Here is a 26,608-nt window from a genome sequence, read left to right as displayed (position 1 = left end):
CATGTGGAAGGGGCGCTCCATGACATATCGATTGAATTTTGACAGGTCGAGGATGGGACGCAGTCCTCCTGACTTCTTTGGGGTGAGAAAATAGCGAGAGTGAAAACCCTCGTTTTCCTCCCCTGGAGGGACGCGGGAAATAGCTCCGCTCGTCAGCAACCCTATTAGCTCTGACGTCATTGCGTCTGACTCTGCCAGGGATGACACCGTCGTCTCCAACACACCCGCGAAGGGGGGCGGGGGGGAGGCGAACTGAAGTGTGAAACCCCGTGTTATCAGCTTTGACATCCACGAGTCCATGTGTGTCAAGCCAATCCATGCTGCGCTGCGCTCTGACAGCGGGCGAGCACATGTCTGAGTGCTGTTCACTAACATGGCCAGCAGGGAGCGCAGAGCCCATTCCGCCGCTGGGCGAGACGAGTGATCGCGTCGCGGAGATGAGACGTGGCAGTCTGTAGGCGTGGCCCAGATAGTCCATCGGGAGCTATGGGGCCGCACAGAAGCTCGCGTCTAATGTCCGCTGGCAGCTGAGACATGTGGAGCCAGATGTTTCGCTGGGCCACAGTCTGCCAAGCCATTACCCTGGACAGCGCCACCGTGGACGCTGTGGTCAGGGTTAGGATGGCGGTCATAGCCTTACCAATCTCCGTGGCAAGCTCCGAGGGGAGGGCACCGGGAGTGGTGGCCATCGCGGAGACGACGGAGGCCAGTAAGGCGATGTTGTTTTGTGCCGCCAGCCCCTGGGCGGCACATTGGTGGGCCCGGTCGGTGACTTGGGCGCACACTTGATCCTGGGGAGAGGGAGGCGTGGGCTTCCGGTGGCCGAAGAATGTAGCTTTCGGAAGCAAAATGGACGCCAGGCTCCCCTCCAAGGGAGTGACTGAAGGAAAACCCGCGTCTGTATCGCCCTGAACCCGAGTAAACGGGGCATAGCGAAAGACGGGAGCCTTCAGTTTCCCGGGCTGGGAGAAAGCCTCCTCCACAAAAGGCCAAAGCTCCATGAAGCGCGGCCAGAGTGGGGCCCGTGAAGATGGCGGCTCCTGCGCGTAAACATCACCGCTCAAAAGGCCGCGAGCGGGGGCTGGCAGCTCCGCCGGGAGCGCTATGCCTCTCAGCTCCGCCGCCTTCCTGATGTACTCTGGAAGGTCGGCGAAAATAGCCTTGGCGGTGGAGGCCGGAGCCGGGTGGGGCAAAGGGGAAGGCCGCTCGGGCGGTGCCCCAGGCCGTTCGGGAGACGGAGAGAGCTCCAGCGGAAAAGCGTCAATCGCCGTCTCAAGGCCCAGTCCTCCCAGGGGGGAGGAGGGGGATCCTCCCAGAGGGGAGGAGGGAAAGCCGGTGATGGAGGCGCTGTCAGAGAGAGCGGAGTCAGCGGACTCATGCTCGTCAAAAACGCCGTCCGCCAGCGGTTCCAAGGCGCCGCCGGGGTCCTGTCTGTCTGCCCAGCTGCCATCTCCGCCGCCGCTAGCCTGGCGGGTGAGAGCCTTACCGGCGTGATGGCACCCAGGCAGGCCTCGCAGCGGGGATGGAGGTCCGGCGGGAGGTTCGCTCCACGTTCTGTGATGCCATGTTCATCTGCTTCACTCTGCGGTGCCCAGCTACGTCCTGCTACGTCCTGCTGTGCCTTGTAATGCTGCACAGCGTCCTGCCATGCCATGAACTACTACAAAGAACTGCTACCAACTACTATTTCTTTCTATTTTTGTTATTTCCACTCTTCATTCTAATCCCAACCGGTCGTCAGACACCGCCTACCATGAGCCTGGGTCTGTCCGAGGTTTCTGCCTTAAAGGAAGTTTTTCCTCGCCACTGTCGCACTGTTGCTTGCTCTGGAGGAGACTACTACAACTGTTGGGTCCTTGTAAATTATGGAGTGTGGTCTATCTGTAAAGTGTCTTGAGATAACTCTTGTTATGAATTGATACTATAAATAAAATTGAATTGAATTGAATGTAGCCGGTCCGGCAGGAGGGGCAGATGCGGGCGCCGGCGGAAGGTCGTGGGCTTGACTTCATACTGCGAAGTTTAAGAAAAAGTGGGAGTCGAACAACGGGTCCGCTCTGTATTTATGCAGTAAATGCGGACGTAGTTGAGGCCCGAGCTGGATGCTAGGGCGGGAAAGAAATCTTCAAGACTGCGCATGCGCGAAGGGATAAACCCAATAGCGTAGCCCTTAGAGGGCGAAGCCTATACGAAATAGAACTGGAGTGATGTCACTGCCAAGCCACAATAACGCAAGGCAGATCCAGAGGTTATATTATGTGCGACCAGCCTAAGATTGTTGTAAAGCAACTACAGAACCCCTGTTTTTATGTTTAGGCTACCCACTATAATGGAAAGCAGTTTAAACAGTGTTGCATATTGGATATTGATAAACAACCTTCTAAACAACCACGTAATAAAAGTTGAGAAAAAAAGATCTGAGAAATAAAAAGTACTGCCATAACGCAGTTATGGATTATAAGTTATATAGAGTCTGTGTCTCTCTCTCTCTGGTCTTTGTGAGTCCAATGTGAGTCCGTCTCTGTACTCACTCCGGTTCTGAGGGTTGATTAACGCAGATTTTTCTGATTGGCTTTCATAACGAGCCGGATTGGATAACGGATGCCGCACTGCCTTGAGTCAATGAGGCAAATGTCTGTGATTACTCCACGAGTTAATTGGGATCTTTTGTGGGTAAAATCTTAATCTGCATCGTTCTCTGTCATGTAATTCTAGGCTATACAGTAGGGTTGCAAATAATAGTTCTAGACAAAGCTACAAGCAGCGATACCACAGACTAGAGATGGTTCGATACAGTTTATTTATTCCCAATACCGATTCTGATACCCAAACTTGCGTATCAGCCAATACAGAGTACCGTTGCAATACCAGTGTGTCATATATTTTAATATGTTTTAACAGCTGTTTACTACTATCCCTACATGGATGTGAAATGATTTCTATATTTGTTGTCAGTCTGCCTCCGTGTAAACTCTCAAACAATGTACGCCACAGAACTCTCTTTTATTATGCAGTTTGGAAGTTAAGTTATAACAGAAAAAGAACAAACAAACTACTTACTACTGTTACCATCGCATTGACTGTCATTCATTTTGGCGCCACTTTGACAGTGAATAACTTTACATCCGAAGCATTTAAGGACTATTTGTTCATTGTTTATTTCTAAAGAAACATGACAATGTAAAAAAAGAATCCATTACCTTGTATCTCACTTTATGGCTTCATAGAAGGCTTTTTTATAAAGATAGGCTAACATTTGTGTCTAAACACGCAACTTTCTGTCGCATAATAGACAAATTATCATACAGTACAGGAGAAGCTCACAGGCAGTTTCGAATTTAGCCGTATTAGTTTAATAACTAATGTTAACTATCATGTTAGTTTGAAGTAATTAGCCTGTGCCTACGTTATCTACTAACTAGGGCTGCACAATTAATCTAATTTTAATTGAGATCACAATTTTGACTTCCCACGATCAAATTTAAATGATCGAGCAATTAATTTTTAAAGCGTCATTTCATAGAACGCTCCGGGTTTTTTGCAAAGCCAATCTACCGCTACTACCGTCTGATCCTGAGCCAGTCAGAGTAGTTTACTGCACCCCGTGCATTTTAGTTTCAAGATGTAGACAGTCCCAGAGGACAGAGTAGCGTGAGGAAAATTCAACAGATAGTCGGTAATACGTCGGTCTTAAGGTTTACCAGTTTAACTGTAAACGCAACATTTTGTTCCGTGTGTGTTGTTTTTCAAACAACAGCAGTGACCAGTGCTAGTCGGTGCTAGTAACTTCTGTTAACTGTGCGTCCTACATAATTATGTCCTCGCATCCGCTGCAATGCTGTTTATATGGATATGACTTCATATTTGCGTATATGACCCATTTTGTCTGTAAAGCCGTGCCTGTGTTGGATCTTTCTAGGCTCTCTCGTCTTACTCTCCGCACCCTGCCACACAGCGGCCGTCGGTCCACACTTCTGACATTTGTCTACAGTTTTAATTTTTATTAACACAGCTGTATTTTGTTAAGCATGAGAGGCAAACCTGTATTTGTACCAGTGTTTCCGCGGGTAACTCTGCTATCGTGGCCGCTACGACGAAAAACACAGAAGAAGTTATTGAATGCAACTAACTTCAGTTGGTAGAGTAACAGCGTGAGATGGAGCTGCTGGACCTGGGCCAGAGATGTGAACCATGGCTAGAATATCATAGTTCATAAAAATGCGGCGCAGTGACGATACAGACGTTTCACACACACAAAGTGTGTCTCCGCCATTCGACCCGTGCTGGACCCGTTCATAATGAGTCAACCGTCTCTCTGTGAGTACGTCCATCACACTCCCTCTCGCAATTATAAATAGCCTATGTGATTATAACATTTGTGGACTGATTAAAATCCACAAATAATCGTGAGAATAATCGCAATCAAAATTTTGATCAAATTAATCGTGATTATCATTTTGGCCATAATCGTGCAGCCCTACTACTAACATGTACCTACGCTCTCCGTCTCTGCAAGATTGGGAATGATTGAGATTTCTGATTGAGATGGGCCATCTGTTTAACTCCACAGTGTTATCCCCACATCAGGAACATTGTCACATGCTGAAAAACTTCCACATCCACGCCTTTTTTTCCTCAAGGCTGGACAACTGCAAAGCTCTCCTCATCAGGACTCAAAAAGTACAATACATCCAAAACAGTTCTGCTAGGATCCTAATGAAGACACAAAAACACAACCATATCACACTCATCCTTCACTCACTCCACTGGTTTCCTGTCTCATACAGGATCAAGGACAAAATGTCCTTACATACACACATCCAGTGCATCGACGGAAATGCCCCTCCCTACCTGAAAGAGCTACTTGCACCACAAACAAGTAGGGCCTAAACCCTATCTTTTTAAGCGTGCATTCTCGCAAATCTCTATTTTTTTGGGTTTCTGTTTTTTAATCTTGTTTTACTCTATAGCACTTCAGGATTGATTTCTCAATCAATTACGAATAAAATCTATCCATGCATTTAAAAATGTGTTTTCTGCTTACAAAATCTACTGATGATATACTAGTATAAACATAAGCTCCTCCCTGTTTTACCTCATTAGCTAAGTTTTCCATGTCTAGGGATGTGAAACATACAGGGATGTGTTTAGGGATGTGAAACATACAGGCCTAAAAGTCAGTTCTACCAGTGGACAAGTCAGTATGGGGATACACAATACTAACAAAATAATCAGTATACACTGATGCACTGATGTGACATTCGTCAGGGATGACAGTTGTTGCTTTGAGAGAATATTTGCTCAAAAGACTATTTTCGAGAAGAAAAATAATGATAATGTGGTTAGTATGACTTAAGTGGGAGAGGCATTCATTGTTAATCGTTAAGTATAATAATAATAATAGTTAATCATTTGAGCAGCCTACTCAGAACAGCACTTTGTGTCACTTTGAGGTTTCTTGAACAGATAATATGCCAAGAATCTGAGACAGATCTTCTAAAAAGAGTAACAGTTGATAACAATGCCCAAACTTGCAGAAAGCACATAGGAAGGTACCACACCACCTACACTGGAGTGCTATGTGGATAAAAATGGCCTATTATCAACCTGACAGACACAGAAACACAGGACAACTTTAGGAAACATATAATACTTACAAAGCTGACCAGACCAAGTTACTTACACAGGACTAGAATTCAAAGAGCAATGATCCACCATCATTTCGGGGAGAAAATCCAACTTAAAAGAAGCCATGATGGAGAAATGTTTTCTTTCTTCTTCTTTGAACCAAATACTACAATAAAGCTAAATTGACACAGTGATCAGGGGCCGGTGGTAAAATCCAGATGGTACACTAGTTGGTAAGTCCCTGGCAAAGGGTAAAATGAGGCAGGCGACAAAAGGAAAGAGAAAAACAGTGTGCCTCGACAAACCAATGCACATGGAGAACCCGCGACTGAAACACAAATGTGAAGAAAAAAAATCCAACTGAGGAACTGCCTTTGTTTGAGATAGAAGAGCACAAATGACAGACACAAAGTGACAGGCCTTCAGGTTGGCTTTCCAGGTTCTGGGACTGGGAGTAACAACAGCATGGAGATCATGGAGAGCTGTTGGGATCACTGGGGCCAGAGAAAGTAATGGCCATTTGGGGTCCCACAATCAAAGTGCTGATGATCCATGGCCTTTGTGAACATTTCTCCTAGGACAGCAGATCTGGCTGCAGCGTCAGATAAACATGGTGTCAGATTGATGGTGATAAGGCCCAGTGGGCAGAGGGAATGAAAGAGAGAGTGAATAGCACTCTCCAGCCAGTTGCTAATCCCTGGACTAGCCACACCAGGAGGGTAACAATTAGGTTCCGGCCTGTGGGGAGCTGTGTTTACCCTGTTGTCCTACAGGCTGCACTGGTTTGTGTGTAAAAACCAAAGGGAGAATTGGACAAATGACACTGGCTTTGGTCTTTGATCATCCCACAGTGTACACACACCTATGAAATGAGATAAACTCCAGGGATAACACTTGGACTTCAGTATTTGCCAACCTGCCTTCAGGTAGTTGTTGGCTGGACTCTACATAACCCTCAACTGCTGCACAATGTTTTTGATTTCAGTTTTAGTGTATCAATTTTCTTTTTGTTACAGAGACTGGTCCTTTTGAGTTTGCAGCACTCAATCATCTCAGCAAAGCATATTTCTAGTAACACACACAAGTTTGTATATAACCAAAACATCTTTCTAGAGGTGTTGTACCAAATCTCTTCCAAAAAAAATTAGGATTTCTGGATAGCTGTAAAGCAAATAACTACATTTACCCTGAATCCAACAAGTTATGGATAGACCTGGTGTGCCTACCACAGCTTAACCAGCTTTACATTACCATTTTGGCGCACATTATATGATGGAACTTGGATATGACTTTTTTGCAAACTTGTCCTGTGTTTGAATACTTGCACACTTGAGCTAGTGTTGCACAATTCCTAAAACTGAAAGTAGTGGAATGGAAGCTGAAGAGGTCATAGGACAACACTGCTATGATGACAGACAATATGAGAAATGCAGACACTGCAATTATTGAAAGTCTGCTTTGCCCAATGTACGCACTCTGAATCTAGCTACCCAGTAGGTTTTAGTTGACCATCTGTTAGGTGTACAAAGACTCTAAAGTGCTCTACAGCTGTCCAAAATAGTGATATGTAACTGTGATCGGATTGCATTTTTCTGATAACTTCCGGAATCACATTACATTTACTAATCAAAAAATGACAGTGTTACTTGTGTTATGGATTATGCATAACGGGAGGAGAAAAAAACTAATCAAACTTCCCTTTTTGTGCATGTTTGCATAACACAAAACAAAAATTGTAGAGCCAAAGATGTCTTTTCAGGGGTGGAGGTATGCCATTATTTATGTCATCATGTGACATGTCACCATACAGTAGGGGTAGTAGGTAAAACTGTGGTCTGCCGTGTTTGTATCCTAATGACTTTGGCAGATCGTTAAGTATCGCTATCTCTTTTTCACACAGTCTTTACAAGGGCTGAAACAATTCCTTGAATAACTTGAATAATTTTATTTAAAAAATCCTCAAAGCAGGGCACCCAGATAGCTCAGTTGGTACAGCGGGTGCCCATATATAGAGGTTTACTCCTCGACGCAGCCGGCCCAGGTTCGAATCCAGCCTGTGGACCTTTGCTGCATGTCACTCCCCCTCTCTCTCCCCTTTCATAACTTCAACTGTCCTGTCCATTAAAGGCATAAAATAATCTTTAAAAAATAATATAAAATAAATTAGAAAAATCCTCAAAGCAAAATTATTTGCTTTGAAGCTTCGCTACATCGATGTAACTAATGTTGAATGGCTCACAATCTTCAAAAACGGAGGATTATTACTAATGCACAACAGGTGGACGCTTCTGTGGAAACAAGACTAACGGCGCAAATTACAAAGAAAGAAAGACAGCAAAAATAGTGAGGGTCTAAGAGAAAAGACAGGCGAGAGAAAACAAAAGAAAGTTGGGGATCATTTTAAGCTGCAAGAATGCTACTACATCATCTCAGTAGAAAACAGTCAATGTACTGCTCCACGACACAAGGTAACATTATTGTCTGCTGCTCTTTTGCACTGCGCTGTTTTACACAACTGCAGCATGCAACTCTGCAAATAGTGATGTTATACAAACAATGTAAAACCAAAGCGGTTTGTAGTCTTATTAGTTTGCTACTAATCTTTGAAAACTTAGCTGCTTCTGGAGACAAACCAGCCCATCCCACCAGCATGGCTACTTAATATGCATGTGAATGATATGCACGTGAATGACGTCACCGGACCATGTCGGTGCTGTCTGCATTCTTTATTCTTTCTCCTTACTCAGTATTAGGCTTCTGAAAATGTGGCCCCCTGAACAGTGTAGTTGAATGGACCTCCTGTAAGCTTTAAACCATCACATTTACCCTCGGCTTAGTGAACAGCTCTTTTTTTTTTTGCATATTCAGTGAAAAGAGCCAGAGGCAAGAAGGGGAAGGGGGTGAAAAATATTAACATTTGGGCAACCTTGTATTTAAGGGTCTTTATTTTTTTAACCTTTCTTTGTATATACAGTGGTGTGAAAAAGTGTTTGCCCCCTTCCTCATTTCCTGTTCCTTTGCATGTTTGTCACACTTAAGTGTTTCGGAACATCAAACCAATTTAAACAATAGTCAAGGACAACACAAGTAAACACAAAATGAAATTTGTAAATGAAGGTGTTTAATATTAAAGGTGAAAAAAAATCCTAACCATCATGGCCCTGTGTGAAAAAGTGATTGCCCCCCTTGTTAAAACATACTATAACTGTGGTTGTCCCCACCTGAGTTCAATTTCTCTAGCCACACTCAGGCCTGATTATTGCCACACCTGTTCACAATTAAGGCCTCACTTAAATAGGAGCTGCTTGACACAGTAAGGTCCACCAGAAGATCCTTAAAAGCTACACATCATGCAGAGACCCAAAGAAATTCAGGAACAATTGAGAAAGTAAGTAATTGAGATCTATCAGTCTGTAAAAAGGGTTATAAAGCCATTTCCAAAGCTTTGGGAATCCAGCGAACCACAGTGAGAGCCATTATCCACAAATGGCGAAGACATGGAACAGTGGTGCTCCTTCCCAGGAGTGGCCGGCTGCCCAAAATTACCCCAAGAGCGCAGCGACGACTCATCCAAGAGGTCACAAAAGACCCCACAACAACGTCCAAAGAACTGCAGGCCTCACTTGCCTCAGTTAAGGTCAGCGTTCATGCCTCCACCATCAGGAAAAGACTGGGCAAAAATGGCCTGCATGGCACAGTTCCAAGGAGAAAACCACTGCGGAGCGAAAAGAACATCAAAGCTCGTCTCAATTTCTCCACAACAAATCTTGATGATCCCCAAGACTTTTGGGAAAACATTCTGTGGACCGATGAGACAAAAGTGGAACTCTGTGGAAGGTGTGTGTCCAAGTATATCTGGCGTAGAAGGAACACTGCATTTCATAAAAAGAACATTATAGCAACAGTAAAATATGGTGGTGGTAGTGTGATGGTCTGGGGCTGTTTTGCTGCTTCAGGACCTGGAAGACTTGCCGTGATAAAATGAACTATGAATTCTGCTGTCTACCAAGAGATCCTGAAGGAGAATGTCCAACCATCTGTTCGTGTACTCACGCTGAAACGAACTTGGGTTCTGCAGCAGGACAATGATCCTAAACATACCAGCAAGTCCACCACCGAATGGCTGAAGAAAAACAATATGAAGACTTTGGAGTGGACTAGCCAAAAGTCCTGACCTGAATCCCATTGAGATGTTGTGGTATGACCTTAAAAAGGCCGTTCATGCTCGAAAATCCTCTAATGTAACTGAATTAGGACAATTTTGCAAAGATGAGTGGGCCAAAATTCCTCCAGGACGCTGTAAAAGCCTCATTGCACGTTATCACAAACGCTTGGTTGCAGTTGTTGCTGCTAAGGGTGGCCCAAACAGTTATTAGGTTTAGGGGGCAATCACTTTTTCACACAGGGCTATGATGGTTTGGATTTTTTTTCACCTTTAATAATAAACACCTTCATTTACAAATTGCATTTTGTGTTTACTTGTGTTGTCCTTGACTATTGTTTAAATTGGTTTGATGTTCCGAAACACTTAAGTGTGACAAAAATGCAAAGGAACAGGAAATGAGGAAGGGGGCAAACACTTTTTCACACCACTGTATAGAAAAGACAGGTTTCCTTTTATTTTGTAAAAAGCAATAATAAATATATTTACTATTGCTGTATAATAGTTATTTTCTTACTAATTATTTCTTATCCGATTACTCAATGAAATAATTGGTAGAATACTTGATTACTAAAATAATTGGTATGCTGCAGCCCTAGACTTTGCCCTTCTATCATCACTCATAATATGTGGTTGCTTAGTAGTCTTATAATACTAATAATATTTATAATTATTTATCTATTTGTGAGCTCTTTGTAACACCAGAGACCATAAATATACATTTAAATTAAAAGTGCTGCAAAACTGCATAACTGACTGACAGTAGCAGTCACCCGAATTTGACTTCCTGATCATGCAGAATGACAGTCACTGAAACTGTCCAATCAGTGTCCAAACTTTGTTTACTCTTCTTGGTTTGTCAGTGTGAACATGAAACGGACCAAAACTAAAACACACCTATTATATAATTTTAACCAAATTAATTCAACAGGTATAAAAGCACCATAAGCTCAAACAAAACTATTAATATAAAAAAGAAAATGCGCCAAACTGCATTGTTAAGAAAAATAGCAAAGAATGAAGGTTGTGCAGGCAATGGGAGGAGTTCTAGAAAAGGTGTCAGTAATGTAAGTATATATTCACAAATCTGGACACTTTCAAGGACTTTGACTGGTAATTTCTGTCTACTTCAAGTCACACAAGCTATTCAAAGTATTCCGCTTAAGTATGGCACCGTGAGGTTTAAAAAGAGAAAAGGTAAATACCTTTGTAGCATCAACCTTTATCTTGCACTGCCCAACAAATTAGGTGACAACTTGTAAAGTTAAGGATTCACAATGAAGAGTGTCTAAATAGTTGTGTCACAATGTTTTGGTCTGAGATTTCACCACAGCTTTGTCAGACAAACTAACATACCACTTCATCCCTTCCCAATGTGTTAAAAATGTAAAACACAAGCAAGAATTGTATAACATTTTCGTTATACAATGGAACTGTCAATATTTAGGTTGGTTTAGTCACTACTATTCCTACTTGGAGTGAAGCTGAATGTTTCAGTTGCTTTTTCAATACTTTGCTACCTATTTCTACCATTTATTCATTACTTTTAGCTACCTGTTTAATCTTCTGTTACAGCTAATATATTATTTTAATCAAATAATTTTTTTGACGAATTGAAGTGCTCTACAATCTTTAAAAGTACCCCCTGGCAACAGCAAATGTACAGGTACCCCTGGCTGGGAATTACTGGTGTAAATTTTAAACTTAATACTGGAAAGATCACGGGTAAAAGTATGTTCTGCTGATCTAACAGAGCTATGACTCTGATGAAACGTGTTAACTCTTTAGGCAAATTGTGTAATACGACTACAAGCCTGTGCTATGTGTGACCTATACCTGAGAATTTACAGATACAAACGTTACAAACTATAGTACGGGTAAACCAGGCAAGATGTTTAGTTATTGAGGTTTTCAAGCAATCAATACCACCCATTTCTAATATAGCAAATGAGTTGTATTTAGAGTCTAGGTCGTCGTGACATGTTTTGAAACCATGGAGCTATGCTAACAGGTAGTAACTATGACAGATTGATTGACTGTGTGAGACAGAAATATGGCTGCATGGTATTGACAGATAATCTATAAGCCCCGGTTCTCCCCCAAACTGCTATTAAAGGTTCTTACCCCCCGAGTGCCAAGTTGGAGACTTCTGAGGAAGGAAGGGGGAGCGTGGGCTGTCCAGTCTGCTCTGGAGACACATACAGGGTTTCAGGGTCCAGGCTATCCATCAGGGCCTTGAAATACAACTAGTAACAAAACAAAAACACAGGACACACAACACACCAGAACCAGACACACAAAAACAATTGCAAATAAATACACAACAAAAATACACACAACAAATATTTAAACAAGTAACACTCAACTCATGAATCAAGCTAAAGTGGAACACAGACAGGTTAAAAAACAGGAAGTATCTAACTATTACAAGACTAATGAAGAACTACCGATAAGATCATGGGCCAATATCACAACAGAGTTTATAGGGTGTTCCCATGCCAAGCAAAGCCATGATCACGTGTTTTCACTTATTCCTCACAGGAGGAGGGAGCCGATCTGATGTAAGGCCAAACATAACCAATGCAATACAAAGTGCCACCATTGTATCAGATAAACAGTCACATCTGATGGAACAAAATCTCTGTGGTTTTGGATTTCAGTTTAACTTCTATGTTTTTGTTTGCACTTTCAGATTTAAGCTTTGTGTTTACTGACTGCTTTTAGATGTCTCAGAACTGTGTAGTAAATGCGGTAAATAAAATACTGATGTAAACATTTTCTCCAGCTGCTGCCTCACATTAAAAGCTTTCAACTGGCAACCAGTAGGAAGTTTAAATTGTAAAGTTATAGGAAATGCAACGTGTTTATCATATACCCCTTTTGGCTTTGTCTTGGAGGTAAAGTGAGTCGCTCCTCAACAACATGATTGGCAGGTTGATCATATCCTCCGGTTACGTGTTAAAGTGTCGTTGAGCAAGATACTAAACCTTGAGTTTCTCCCCGGACGCTAAATAAAAAGCTGTCATCACAGGTTGAAACACATTTTGAAAAGATTCGATTTTAGATTTTTCTTTATGCTAAGTAATCCCAGGCATCTCAACAGCAGCAGAGTGGAGCAGTTCATTCAATTCATTCAATTCAGTATAAAAAGCCGAATGAGCGTAGTCTTCTGACAGTGAGTGCCTGGTGGAGTTGCAAACAAAACTAGAACTGCACGCAGTTTTAACGGGGTCCAAGCCTCCCCTCGCAAGTCGTCCCCAGCGAACCGAGGAAATGTTCTATGTTCATTAGAGCGCCCCCTAAGGGCCTGCCTTTACCAAATTTGGCAGTGAGCCTCCTGGCGGTGGGCGAAACAATCATTACTGGTTTGGTTTTGATAGCATGTTCTGCGGCATGATATTGCAATTGCAAATTTTCCATTTAAATGCATTGACTTTGTCGACAAAACCAACAAACGTTAATTATAGCGCCCCCTAATGGCCAATTATTACCAAATTCGGTGTTAAACCTCCGTGCGTCACGCCAAACAATCACCCCAAGTTTGGTGAGTGCCTGGTGGAGTTGCAAACAAAACTAGAACTGCACGCAGTTTCAACGGGGTCCAAGCCTCCCCTCGCAAGTCGTCCCCAGCGAACCGAGGAAATGTTCTATGTTCATTAGAGCGCCCCCTAAGGGCCTGCCTTTACCAAATTTGGCAGTGAGCCTCCTGGCGTTGGGCGAAACAATCATTACTGGTTTGGTTTTGATAGCATGTATGATATTGCAATTGCAAATTTCCCATTTAAATGCATTGACTTTGTTGACAAAACCAACAAACGTTAATTATAGCACCCCCTAATGGCCAATTATTACCAAATTCGGTGTAAAACCTCCGGGCGTCACGCCAAACAATCACCCCAAGTTTGGTGTTGATACCACTTATTTTGTCCGAGATATTGCAAAGTCCGTTCATTAAAAACACACTTTTTTGTATTTGTAGCGCCCCCTAATGGCCAATGTTCGTGACATTTGTTGTAGAGCCTCAGAGGGTCATAGCAAAGTATATTCTCAAGTTTGGCTTTGATAGCATTTATCTTGGCCGAGATATGGCAAAGACAATGCTAGCCATAGCTAGTTACAAAAATTTGTTTGCCCGTAATATGCGCAATTTTTATCCTATAAATCTTTATGCAATCTTTTGTCAGGTTGGTCTGGAGATGCTACGTGGCAAGTTTTGTGCAGATCCATTGCACGGTCTAGGAGGAGTTCGGACCCCTAATAATGGATAATGGAAAATCCTAGCGAAAACAATAGGGTTCCACAGCCCTGCTGTGTGAACCGCGTATCGCCTTGCGATTACCGCGGTGACTTATGACAATATTTTTTGTTTTTCGCTTTCCATGTCCGAGACACCTCCTGTGTGGCCTGCAATCCACTGTGGCTGCTGGCTTGCGCAAATCTCTCTTTTCAGGGGTCCAAGCCCGAGGATGCGTGCACCGCAGTAATCGCAAGGCGATACGCGGTTCACACAGCAGGGCTGTGGAACCCTATTGTTTTCGCTAGGATTTTCCATTATCCATTATTTTTTCTTCTCATTATTTTCCGGACTGGTCCAAAAGTCCGCAAAGACCTCAGGCGCAAAAACTTGGCCCACTTTCGACACTAGGTGGCGCTATACCAGAAAAAACGCGTTTGGCCCTATAACTCCCAAACCGTACATCCGATATTAAAAAACCTTACATCCACGCGTTCCCTGAATCCAATTGAATCTCCTGATATAGGCCACGCCCATTTCCGCCTAGACTTTTATGCGTAAAAAAATTGCGATTTATCTAAAACCAACTTTTTCGAACTCCTTCTACACCGTGCGATAGATCTGCACGAAACTTGGCACATAGCATCTCCAGAATGGCCTGACAAAAAGTTGTATAAAGATTTTTTATAGAAAAAAAATTGCGCATATTACAGGCTAACTCTGAAAAAAACTGACTTTGCCATATCTCGGTCAATATAAATTCTATCAAAGCCAAACTTGAGAACATTCCTTGCCATGACCCTCTGACTCTGCTAAACAAATTTCACAAACATTGACCACTAGGGGGCGCTATAAATACAACAAGTTTATATCTCATGAACCGCTCATCCGAATTTTACCAAATTTGATGGATACCATCTAGGCCCACTCCTGAGGTGGTCCTTACAGTGGGGTACTGATTGGTTCAAGTGGGCGTGGCCTATGGGCCAACGTTCAGATTAACCACTTCCACTAAAGTGAATTACTTGAAATTAACACAGTAGATGTACAGTGGGTAGCCGACCAGACCTACCAAATATTACACATGTGGACCCCTAGGTGGCGCTACAATGACGTCAAACGTGTTTTTGCCTATAACTCCCACAATATACATCACTCATTAAAAATCCTTACGTCCACATGTTCACTACATCAAGTGGAGACAAATGAGACAGGCCCCAGCCATTTCCGTTCACAATTATCTTTGCAATATTGCGACAAGTGAAAAACAGACTTTAACGAACTCGTCCTAGGCCGTGCAACGGATCCGCACAAAACCTGGTTTATAGCATCTCCAGATGGCCCTGACAAAAAGTTGCATAAAGAATTTTGCTAAGTTAACGTGTGCGCATTTGACGACCAAGCAGCTTTTCTGTGGTACGCTACCAAACACATAGTATATCATATCTCCGCCAAATTTAATATTATCAACATATCACTCTATGTTCTCTACCAAATTTGGTAAAGATCAGCCTTTAGAGGGCGATAAAATCAACATTTATTGGGTTTCGTCAGAACAGTCAATGCATTTAAATGGGAAATTTGCAAATGCAGTATCTCTGCCACAATAAATGCTATTAACACCAAACGTGTGACGATTGTTTGGTATGCCGCCCGGACGCTCTGTACCAAATTTGGTAAAGATAGGCCATTACACACCACACTACTAATCCCTAACGTTACCAGCGCATCTCCGTATTGCCCGACGTTTGCCCCCCCCCAGCAGGTTCACTTTGGGTTCCGCTTTCGTGCGCTCACCGGGTCGCTGGGGACGACTTGTGTGGGGCGGCTTGGACCCCATTGAAACTGCGTGCAGTTCTAGTTTCTCTTTGTCTTTTTAAAAATAAGTCGGGAAGCCAACTGCAAAACCTAACTTTACATTTAATTAAATCAAAGAGAATGTTCTTCCCTCATCCTCAAAATTGTCATACATCTGGACTACAGAGTAGCCCAACTTCCTTTTTTACTGCTGCAATGAATGAAGTGGAAAAGCGCATCTGTCTCCAATAAATCTTTTGAGTGTTGGATGTGAAGGTAGTTTATTTGTGCTTCAGAACGTGAGCACTATGAAACAATCATAAAATATGCTTTATTTCTTTCTCTCTCTACTGTACACTGACAAAGTCCTGTAGCTACAAAACATTAGTTCTGGTGGTGTACAGCTGGACTTGAGTATGTGACAACTTAGCTGTTACTTGAATATGACGTGTAAAATGCCCCTCCTATTTTGATGAATGAAATGCAGAGGAGGAGAAAATAGACCACAAAATCATCGGTTACGTGTTCTTTAAAACGTAATCACTGGGAAATGTGGCCGTAACTTAGGCTGAGCAGTGTAACATGCTTTTATGAAAAAAAATGGTAAAATCTTGGTTTGCACTTTGATTATTGAGAAAGTATGACTTTGATTATGGTTTATGCTTAAAAAATAAGAGGAGCCAGAGCTGCGCGTGTCGGGGTTACTGGCGGATGCCGCTCCTTGCAACACTGCATTTGAGGGACTCAGACACTGGAAATCATCACCCATGAAACAGGAACTTCCTGCTGAGTTCAATTATACCTCACACAAGACTACGTCATACAGTTTATTAGCTGTAAAAGGGGGCGTGACCAAATCATTGGGGTTGGGGCAACCTTTACCAATAAAAGAGGAAGTCTCTGTTAAGTTCATTAATACCTCACTTAAACGGGTCACCAGTTATGAAAGGGGGTGTGGCTTAATCATAGGGGGACTGACCAAACCATCAGTAAGGAAGGATTTCTGCTGAGTTGACCGACACGTCACACAAGACTCTGCCCTGGCCTCCAGCACTAATGTCAGAAATCTAGGAGTTATTTTTGTATCAGGATATATCCTTTAACACCCATCTAAAACAAACATCAAAAACCGCCTTTTTCATCATCATAACATTGCCAAAATTAGGAACATCGTGTCTCAAAACAATTCTGAAAAACTAGTCCATTCATTTGTTACTTCCAGGCTGGACTACTGTAATTCCTTATTATCAGGATGCTCAAATAAGTCCCTTAAGACTCTACAGCTGATCCTGAATGCTGCAATGCGTGTTCTTACAAAAACTAAGAAAAGAGATCATATTTCTCCTGTATAACCTTCTCTGCATTGGCTTCCTGTAAAACCCAAGATTGAATTTAAAATTCTTCTCCTGACCTACACAGTTCTAAATGGTCAAGCACCATCTTATCTTGAAGAGCTCTTAGTGCCTTATGTCCCACTAGAGCACTATGCTCCCAGAATTCAGAGTTACTTGGGGTTCCTAGAGTCTCTAAAAGAAGAAGAATGGGAGCAAGAGCCTTCAGCTATCAGGCTGCTTTATTATGGAATCAGCTTCCATAGGGTTCCGGGGGGGGCGGGGTAGACACCATCACCACATTTAATAGTTAACTTAAAACTCTCCTCTTTGATAAAGCTTATAGTTAGGACGTGATGAGTCGCAGCGTCCACCTATACCTGTGGGGGAGGGTGTATAGCCGCAGATACGGCATCCCTTCTCTTCTCTGCGTATCTTTATTAGCGTTAGATTCATCTACCATATAGTCAATAACATAATGAAACTGGAGAGAGGCGGGACAGTACAGTCCCTCAAGCCCCCTCTTTTTACCCTATCTCTCTTAGTTATGCTGTAATAGTTCTAGACTGCCGGCGGGCTTCCTTTGACACACTGAGCTCCTCTCTCCTTTATCTTTCCCTTTGGTTGCATCCATGTCCCAGAAATGCCTGTTACTAACCTAGCTCTTGAGAGTCATTCCCAAGAGACCTTATGTTCTTTTCCCCCCAGCATGTTTCCTTGGATCAGGGAGGCCCTGCTACACGTCCCGTTACATCCTACTACGCTCTGCAGTGCCCGGCTACATCCTGCTACACTCTGCGGTGCCTTGCTACATCCTGCTACGCTCTGCGGTGCCCTGCTACATCCTTCTACGCCCTGCGGTGCCCCGCTACATCCTGCTATGCTCTGCCCTGCTACGCTTTGCCTTGCAATGCCGTGCTGTGCCCTGCATTGCCATGAACTACAACAAATTACTATTTTTTAATCACTGTTCCATTATCTTTTACTGTGACTGTTATTGCCACTATTCATCTCAACCCCAAGCGGTTGTCAGACACCGCCTACCAAGAGCCTGGGTCTGACCGAGGTTTCTTCCTAAAAAGGGAGTTTTTCCTTGCCACTGTCGCACTGTTGCTTGCTCTGGAGGGAACTACTAGAACTGTTGGGTCCTTTTAAATTATGGGGTATAAATAAACTCACCAATTTCTTACTTTCAATTCAAAATGGCGGACTTCCGGTTGGGTTTAGGGTGTGGCTCCAATGATGTTTTTTGTACACTTGACATGCTCATATGTGTACCAAGTTTTGTGAGTCTACGTTAAACGTACTGCAGGGGCTACATTTTTTATTTTGTAGCAAGCAAGGCATTTTTGTGCTTCTATTGTCTATTCCCGAAACTCTTAAAATATGTAAATTTTCACAAGAATTGATGCAACTGCTAATTTTGGTGAGTTTTTGAGTATGTTAAGCTCCTCAAAAAGGCAATTAAATTTGCCAAAAAAAAGAAAAGAACTATTTTCAGCTTCAATTGGGGCCTTTACCACTGTCTGCGCTCAGGCCCTAAAAAACGTAGACACAGCAAAAACAACAAAAACTGGGTGCCTGGATAGCTCAGTTGGTAGACCGAGTGCCCATACATAGAGGTCAACTACTACTACTCAACGGCCCTTTGCTGCATGTCAGCCCCCCCCCCCCCCCATGTCTTCTGTTGCCCCCAAAAATCTTAAAAAAATAAAAAATAAAATAAATACAATAAACTTTTCAATGTCAATATGGCCGAATACACAGCAGAGTTGTTATTAGCCTGGACTTATTTTGATTTTGATACCACAACATAGCTACTTGGTAAGGCAGTTGATTAACAAGTAGTAGTTACGATCGTGATTGAATAACTATTAACTCATTCAGTTGTCCAACAAAGAAACAGAAAAATATGTAAATGTTAACAATACTATGAATTTGGCTGTATTAAACAGCAAAGGTGACCACCGTGAGCAGGAAGAGACTGAACTTGGGTGTAATTGGCTGGCTCTCAACAGAGTAGGCGGCTGAGCTGTTTTTATAAAGCTGCAAGTTTACGTTGTTACTACTGATGCCAATTAATTTGGAAAGTATCGGATCAGAGCCAATATGGATGTAATTGTTAACAGATTGGAGATCGGTAGTCACCCCGATCACCTTACTCTGATCGTTTGTCAGGTAATTCTACATGGTTTTAAGTAAAAGTTGATTTTAACAAAAATTCAGGCTGCACTAAGTTAAAAGTATTAAACTGAAGACATATTTGGTAAGCCTGTTTACTTTAGTAAACCAGTTTACTTAAGTTTGTTTAACTTAGTAAACAAAGTAACAAAAAAATGAAAGCCGCAAGCAGCATTGGACAGGCCCTCACTCCCCTCTGCACGCAGGGTTACTGGCAGACGCAGCTCCTTATGACCGTGCATTTGCGCGCATTCAGACAAATAGTCACCAACGAAAAGGGAACTTCCTGCTGAGTTCAATGATACCTCACACAAGACTCTACATCATACAGTTCATTAGCTGTGAAAGGGGGCGTGACTAAAGCATAGGGGGTGGGCCAAACCATGACCAGTGAAAAGGGAAGTCTGTTGAGTTAAATAGTACATACACTAACACAATGGTGTAAGTATGTATGTACTATTCCATTTGAGTCAAAGATAGAGGGACCCCGCCCGGAGGAAGCCCTGGGCCCCCATCTGGAGCCAGGCCCAGACGGTGGGCTCGTGACCGAGCGCCTGGTGGCCGGGTTTGACACGGAACAGCCCGAAGTAGCAACGTGGCACTTCTCCCTCCAGCCCATGGGCCCACCACCTGTGGGAGGATCCAAAGGGGTCGGGTGCGCTGTTATATGGGTGGCAGCGAATGTCAGAAGCTTCGACGGACCAGACCTGGGCGGCAGAGGCTGGCTCTGGGGACGTGGGATGTCACCTCTCTGTGGGGGAATGAGCCGGAACTTGTGCGGGAGGTTGAGCGCTACCAGTTAGATCTGGTGGGGCTTACCTCTATGCACAGTCTCGGTCCTGGCACCGTACTCCTGGATAGGGGTTGGACTCTGTCCTACTCTTGAGTTGCCCGTGGTGTGAGGCGCCGGGCGGTTGTGGGGATACTCACAAGCCCCCGGCTGAGCGCCGCTGCGTTGGAGTTTACCCCGGTGGACGAGAGGGTTGCCTCCCTACGCCTGCAGGTGATGGGGTGGAAACCTCTGACTGTTGTTAACAAGAGTTTGGAGTATTCGGCCTTCTTAGAGACCTTGAATGGAGTCCTGTATGGGGCTCCAGTAGGGGACTCCATAGTTCTGCTGGGGAACTTCAACTTACACGTGGGCAATGATGGAGATACTTGGAGAGGCGTGATTGGGAGGAACGGCCTCCCTGAGTGTGTTGTTGGACTTCTGTGCTAGTAATGGATTGTCCATCACAAACACCATGTTCGAACATAGGGATGCTCATAAGTGTACGTGGTAACAGAGCACCCTAGGCCAAAGGTCAATGATTGATTTTATAATTGTTTCATCTGATCTGAGGCCGTATGTTTTGGACACTCGGGTGAAGAGAGGGGCAGAGCTGTCAACTGATCACCATCTGGTGTTGAGTTGGGTCAGGGGTTGGGGGAAGACTTACGGGTAGTGCGGGTAAACTGGGAACGTCTGGTGGGAGGCCTCTGTCCGACGGACTGTCAACTCACACCTCCAGCGGAGCTTTTTGGGCATCCCTGTGGAGGCTGGGGGCATGGAACCTGAATGGAGAATGTTCAAAGTTTCCATTGCTAAAGCTGCGGCGGCGAGCTGTGGTCTTAGGGTCTTAGGTGCCTCAAGGGGCTGCTGCCCCCGCGACCTGATACCGGATAAGCTGATGAAGATGGATGGACAATGGTGTAAGTCAAACGGGTCATTAGTTTTTAAAGGGCGTGGCTTAAACATATGGGGCGGGGTAAATTGTGACCAATGGTAGGGGAACTCCATCCATCCATCCATCCATCCATCCATCCATCCATCCACTTATCCGGTATTGGGGCAGCAGTTCCAGTAGGGGACCCCAAACTTCCCTTTCCCGAGCCACATCCACCCGCTCCGACTGGGGGATCCCGAGGCGTCCCCAGGCCAGGTTGGAGATGTAATCTCTCCACCTAGTCCTTGGTCTTCCCCGAGGCCTCCCCCCAGCTAGACGTGCTTGTAACACCTCCCTAGGGAAGCGCCCAGGAGGCATCCTTACCAGATGCCTGAACCACCTAAACTGGCTCCTTTCGACGCGAAGGAGCAGCGGCTCTACTCCGAGCTCCTCCCGGATGACTGAGCTTCTCACCCTTTCTCTAAGGGAGACGCCAGCCACCCTCATGAAGAAACCCATTTCGGCCGCTTTTACCCAAGGAACTCTATGCTCAGTTCAATAATGCCTCACACAACACTACCTTTAATGGGTCACCAGTTATGAAAGGGGTGTGACTTAAACATAGGGGGCAAGCCAAACTATGACCAGAAACAAGCAAACTCTTTCCTGAGTTCTATGATACCTCACACAAGACTCTACATCAAACGGGTCATTAGTTAAGGAAAAAATATTGTAGCGCCACCTGCTGGTCAACGTGTGTAATATTTGGTAGGTCTGGTCATCTACCCACTGTACATCTACTCTGTTAATTTCAAGTAATTCACTTTAGTGGAAGTGGTTAATCTGAACGTTGGCCCATAGGCCACGCCCACTTGAACCAATCAGTACCCCACTGTAAGGACCACCTCAGGAGTGGGCCTAGATGGTATCCTTCAAATGTTGTAAAATTCGGATGAGCGGTTCATGAGATATAAACTTGTTGTATTTATAGCGCCCCCTAGTTGCCAATGTTCGTCAAATTTGTTTCAGAGCCTCAGAGGGTCATCGCAAGGAACATTCTAAAGTTTGGTTTTGATAGCATTTATTTTGGCCGAGATATGGTAAAGTCAATTTTTTCAGAGTTAGCTAAACAAATTTGGTTGCCCGTAATATGCGCAACTTTTATTCTATAAAAAAAACTTTATGCAATCTTTTTGTCAGGCCAGTCTGGAGATGCTATGTGCCGAGTTTCGTGCAGATCCATTGAACGGTCTAGGAGGTGTTAGAAAAAGTTGGTTTTTGGTAAATTGCGATTTTTCACGCATAAAAGTCTAGGCGGAAGTGGGCGTGGCCTATATCACGAGTTCCAGTTAGATCCAGAGAACGCGTGGATGTAAGGTTTTTTAATATCGGATGTACGGTTTGGTAGTTATAGGGCAAAACGCGTTTTTTTTCTGGTATAGCGCCACCTAGTGTCGGAAGTGGGGTAATTTTTTGTGCCTGAGGTCTTTGCGGACTTTCGGACCAGTCCTGAAAATGGCGCGTCGCCACCGTGTACGGTATAGGCTGCAGCACCAGTTTTATGCGGAGAAGAAAAATAATGGATAATGGATAATGGAAAATCCTAGCAAAAACAATAGGGTTCCACAGCCCTGCTGTGCACGCATCCTCGGGCTTGGACCCCTAATAACAATCAGGTAGGCAAAAGAACAAAAGAAGCAGGAAAGAAATGTAAACGGGAAACAGGCTTAAGTCCAAAAACACTGGGAAGCAAACTCAAAAGAAAACGCTGGGAGCTGGAGGAGGGCCAAACAGAAAAACTAGGGCTGCACGATTTTGATCAATATTGTAATCACGATTACTATCACGATTATTTGTTGATTTTAACCAAACAACTTTTATAGGCTTATGACTTATGGAGCTAGAACAGTGACAGTAACCTGTGGTATTGAAAATAAAATTTGGCATTGATACAACAAATATTGGCATTGAAAACTGTTGAACTGAAGTATAAAACACAAACATCAAAAAGTAATAATCTCATAATCCTATGATATTATTTCACTTTGACGTTTGTTTGCATCATGATGGGTTTTTCAATGTCAATGTAAATTGTTTATGGATGTCCGTGTCTTTTCAAAGACAGTTATTTATTTCACGCTGTCAAGATTTTTACAATGTCACTGTTTTCAGTTTCAACTTTCTGTCACTGTTTTGGCGTAGGGAGGAGGGGCCTGAGGGGAGTGACAAAGGGGGCGTGGCTTGTGGGAATTTACATAGGCTGCTGGCGAGAGACCACACCTCCAGACGAATCCTGCCATTTTTTCACACAGAAGCAGGCTGGTTTAGTGTTAACTTTTAATGTAGTTTGTCAGTGAATGCTTCCAGCCTTTTAGTGAGTGTGTGATTTGCCTAGAAATTATGTCACAAAATGGCCGATATGAGCAGACCTACTTGAGATTTGGAGGTTCCAGGTGAACTTGTGGAAGACATTGCAGATATGCAGTTTTAACAACTCTGGGAGGATTCGTCTGGAGGTGTGGTCTCTCGCCAGTAGCCTCTGTAAGTTACCCGTAAGCCACGCCCCCCCCCCTCAGGCCCCTCCTCCCTATGCCAAAACAGTGACAGAAAGTTGAAACTGAAAACAGTGACATTGTAAAAATCTTGACAGCGTAAAAAAAAAAAACTGTCACTGAAAAGACACGGACATCAAGAAAAAATTTACATTGACATTGAAAAACCCATCATGATGCAAACAAACGTCAAAGTGAAATAATATCATAGGATTATGAGATCGGTACTTTTTGATAATTGTGTTTTATACTTCAGTTCAACAGTTTTCAATGCCAATATTTGTTGTTTCAATGCCAAATTTTATTTTCAATACCACAGGTTATTGTCACTGTTCTAGCTCCATAATGACTGGTTGGAATGGTTATGATGGACACGTAACAAAATAAAAACTTGATCAAACATGTGCAAAGAGAAATTGGACCCCTGATGACCTTCGGAATCCCAAAGACCGAAATGAACTGGCTTAGTGTTTTTTCTATTGCCTTAGCTAATAGCCGTCAATGGATACGCAGCATGATACAAATTATTTTGACACATCACAGTCAGTAGGTATCTATAGCCAGACTTAGAGCAAGGTAACGGACCCACACAGTCCACAATCAGATGCATAAATGGTTCATTTTCACCCAAAATAGGTTATAAAGGAGCAAGTTCAGACTCATTGGGTTTTCCAGTTAGCTAATACACATGACATGTCTTAATGTATGCTCCAACGTCTTTCTTCATCCGAGGCCAAAAGAAATGCTTCAAGATGTTAAGAGAAGTCTTTTTCACACCAAAGTGCCTAATCTCATCATGAGCAACATTTAAGACAAGAGGACAACATTTAGTTGGCAACACCAACTGAACGACAGCATCTCCAACAAAGTCAGAACCCAGAGTCAACCATTTTCTTAAAAACAAGCCATTTTAAACAAATTACCCACTTGCTAGACTGTCACTCTGCTGTTCCTGTACCAACTCACTTAACGACACAGATAGCGAAAAATCCGACAGTGAAGGAGTCAAAACCCAATCTTACTCCTATCAGGCTCCCTCTCAGACTCAGCTTTACTCATAGTTTGTGTACTCACACAGGCTGAGAAAACTTTAGGTAAGACAGCGGCGATATGGTCAACAGCACACTTAACTGGGAAAGATGTAACTACTGACAAAGGATGAGAATCAGCCCAAACAAGGCCACCAGCCAGCCTGTTACCCAATATGAAATGAATCCCCACAATGGGCAACGCTGGACGCACACCCACAGCTACCTCACCCTTCACTAGCTCAGTCCAGGACCAACCTATGTAATTGTGCGGGCAAATGCAGTCACCTGTATCAGTTTTGTCTGACAGCGGCAGCACAGAACCCCCCCAATGTAGAAGTCAAAGGTCCCGGCGTTCGTTAGGATTTTTTACTGAAACCTTAGCCTCAGAAAGAGCCTTAGAAACAGAGTCCACAACAAATTCTAAAATGCAGCAGAGGACAATCTGCTTTCCAGTGACCCAATTCATGACATTAGTTACAGTTAGTGTTGACAGCATTATCTTGCGATACTGCTTCCAACGGTGATGCACCAGCTCTCCAAGAACGCTCACGTGGTGTAGCGTGCTCTTTAAAATTCTCCTTATGAAGCAACAACTATTCATCTGCTGAAGCAGCTGTTCCCGCCACCGTGACACACTGTTTCTCACTAACATATGTACAGTGCCTTAACCCTTGTATTGTCTTCACTTTTGGGACCCTGTCGTATCCCTCGGGTCAAATTGACCAGGGACTTATTTAGGGTATTAAAAACAATTCTGAAATAAAATGTTCCTTCATAATCTAGTAACAAATATTCTCTTAATCTAAATTTCAAACAACTGAGATAACAAACTGTATATGTTAGGGAATGCATTAGTCTCTACTAGAACACAATTAAAAATGCAAGTGTGGTTTAGTTTTTGTCATGGGTTATGATTCCTGTTAAAAATCCAACTATGGAAAAAACAGAAGTTGTCATGTCTAGAATAATTGAGTCAGAAATACATGTTTATCACAGAAAATAAGGTAAAGCCATTGATTCTCAGGTATACAAAATGTATAATTGTATCATTTTTACTTCTTGTAAAAATGTGAAATGGGTCAATTTGACCCGAATATAATACAAGGGTTAAGAAAGTATTCGGCCCCCTTGAACTTTTCAACCTTTTGACACATTTCAGGCTTCAAACATAAAGATATACATTTTTTATTTTTTGTGAAGAATCACCAACAAGTGGGACACAATTGTGAAGTGGAACGAAATCTAATGGATATTTTAAACTTTTTTTAGCAAATTCAAAACTGAAAAGTGGTGCGTGCAAAATTATTCGGCCCCCTTGCGTTAATACTTTGCAGAGCCACCTTTTGCTGCGATTACAGCTGCAAGTCGCTTGGGGTATGTCTCTATCAGTTTAGCACATCGAGAGACTGAAATTCTTGCCCATTCATCCTTGCAAAACCGCTCGAGCTCAGTGAGGTTGGATGAAGAGCGTTCGTGAACAGCAGTTTTCAGTTCTTTCCACAGATTCTCGATTGGATTCAGGTCTGGACTTTGACTTGGCCATTCTAAACCTGGATATGTTTATTTGTGAACCATTCCTTTGTAGATGTTGCTGTATGTTTGGGAGCATTGTCTTGTTGGAAGATAAATCTCCGTCCAAGTTTCAGGTCTTTTGCAGACTCCGAGAGGTTTTCATCCAGAATGGTCCTGTATTTGGCTGCATTCATCTTCCCCTCAATTTTAACCATCTTCCAACATGGTGTGTTGAGGGTGATGAGCTGTGTTGCTTTTACGCCAAACATATCGTTTTGCATTGTGGCCAAAAAGTTCGATTTTGGTTTCATCTGACCAGAGCACCTTCTTCCACATGTTTGGTGTGTCTCCCAGGTGGTTTGTGGCAAACTTTAGACGAGAATTTTTATGGATATCTTTGAGAAATGGCTTTCTTCTTGCCACTCTTCCATGAGGCAGATTTGTGCAGTGTATGAGTGATTGTTGTCCTATGGACAGACTCTCCCACCTCAGCTGTAGTTCTCTGCAGTTCATCCAGAGTGATCATGGGCCTCT

General features: G+C 43.3%; 1 protein-coding gene across 17 annotated transcripts in view; it reads right to left on the bottom strand.

The window, feature by feature from the left end:
- Window positions 1–26,608, bottom strand: part of celf1 (cugbp, Elav-like family member 1) — a 64,398-nt gene that overhangs the window by 32,496 nt on the left and 5,294 nt on the right. For 10 of the 17 annotated variants that reach the window (XR_004657106.1, XM_034875112.1, XM_034875402.1 and 7 more), the window contains exon 2: window positions 11,915–12,036. The exons of 1 other annotated variant lie outside the window; for it this stretch is intronic. Coding sequence is in view for 15 of the 16 variants with exons in the window: in XM_034875112.1 (XP_034731003.1) it covers window positions 11,915–12,018 (104 nt within the window). In the remaining variant the exon portion in view is untranslated. Of the gene's footprint in view, window positions 1–5,683; window positions 6,148–11,914; window positions 12,037–26,608 lie in introns of those variants that run through there. 6 more of the 17 variants (XM_034875778.1, XM_034876376.1, XM_034876027.1 and 3 more) reach the window with 3 other exon arrangements.

This window comes from Etheostoma cragini, chromosome 1, assembly GCF_013103735.1.
Source record: "Etheostoma cragini isolate CJK2018 chromosome 1, CSU_Ecrag_1.0, whole genome shotgun sequence".
Classification (NCBI taxonomy): domain Eukaryota; kingdom Metazoa; phylum Chordata; class Actinopteri; order Perciformes; family Percidae; genus Etheostoma; species Etheostoma cragini.
The sequence above is the reverse complement of the archived record's forward strand: the minus strand, read 5'-3'. Positions and strand labels throughout refer to the sequence as shown.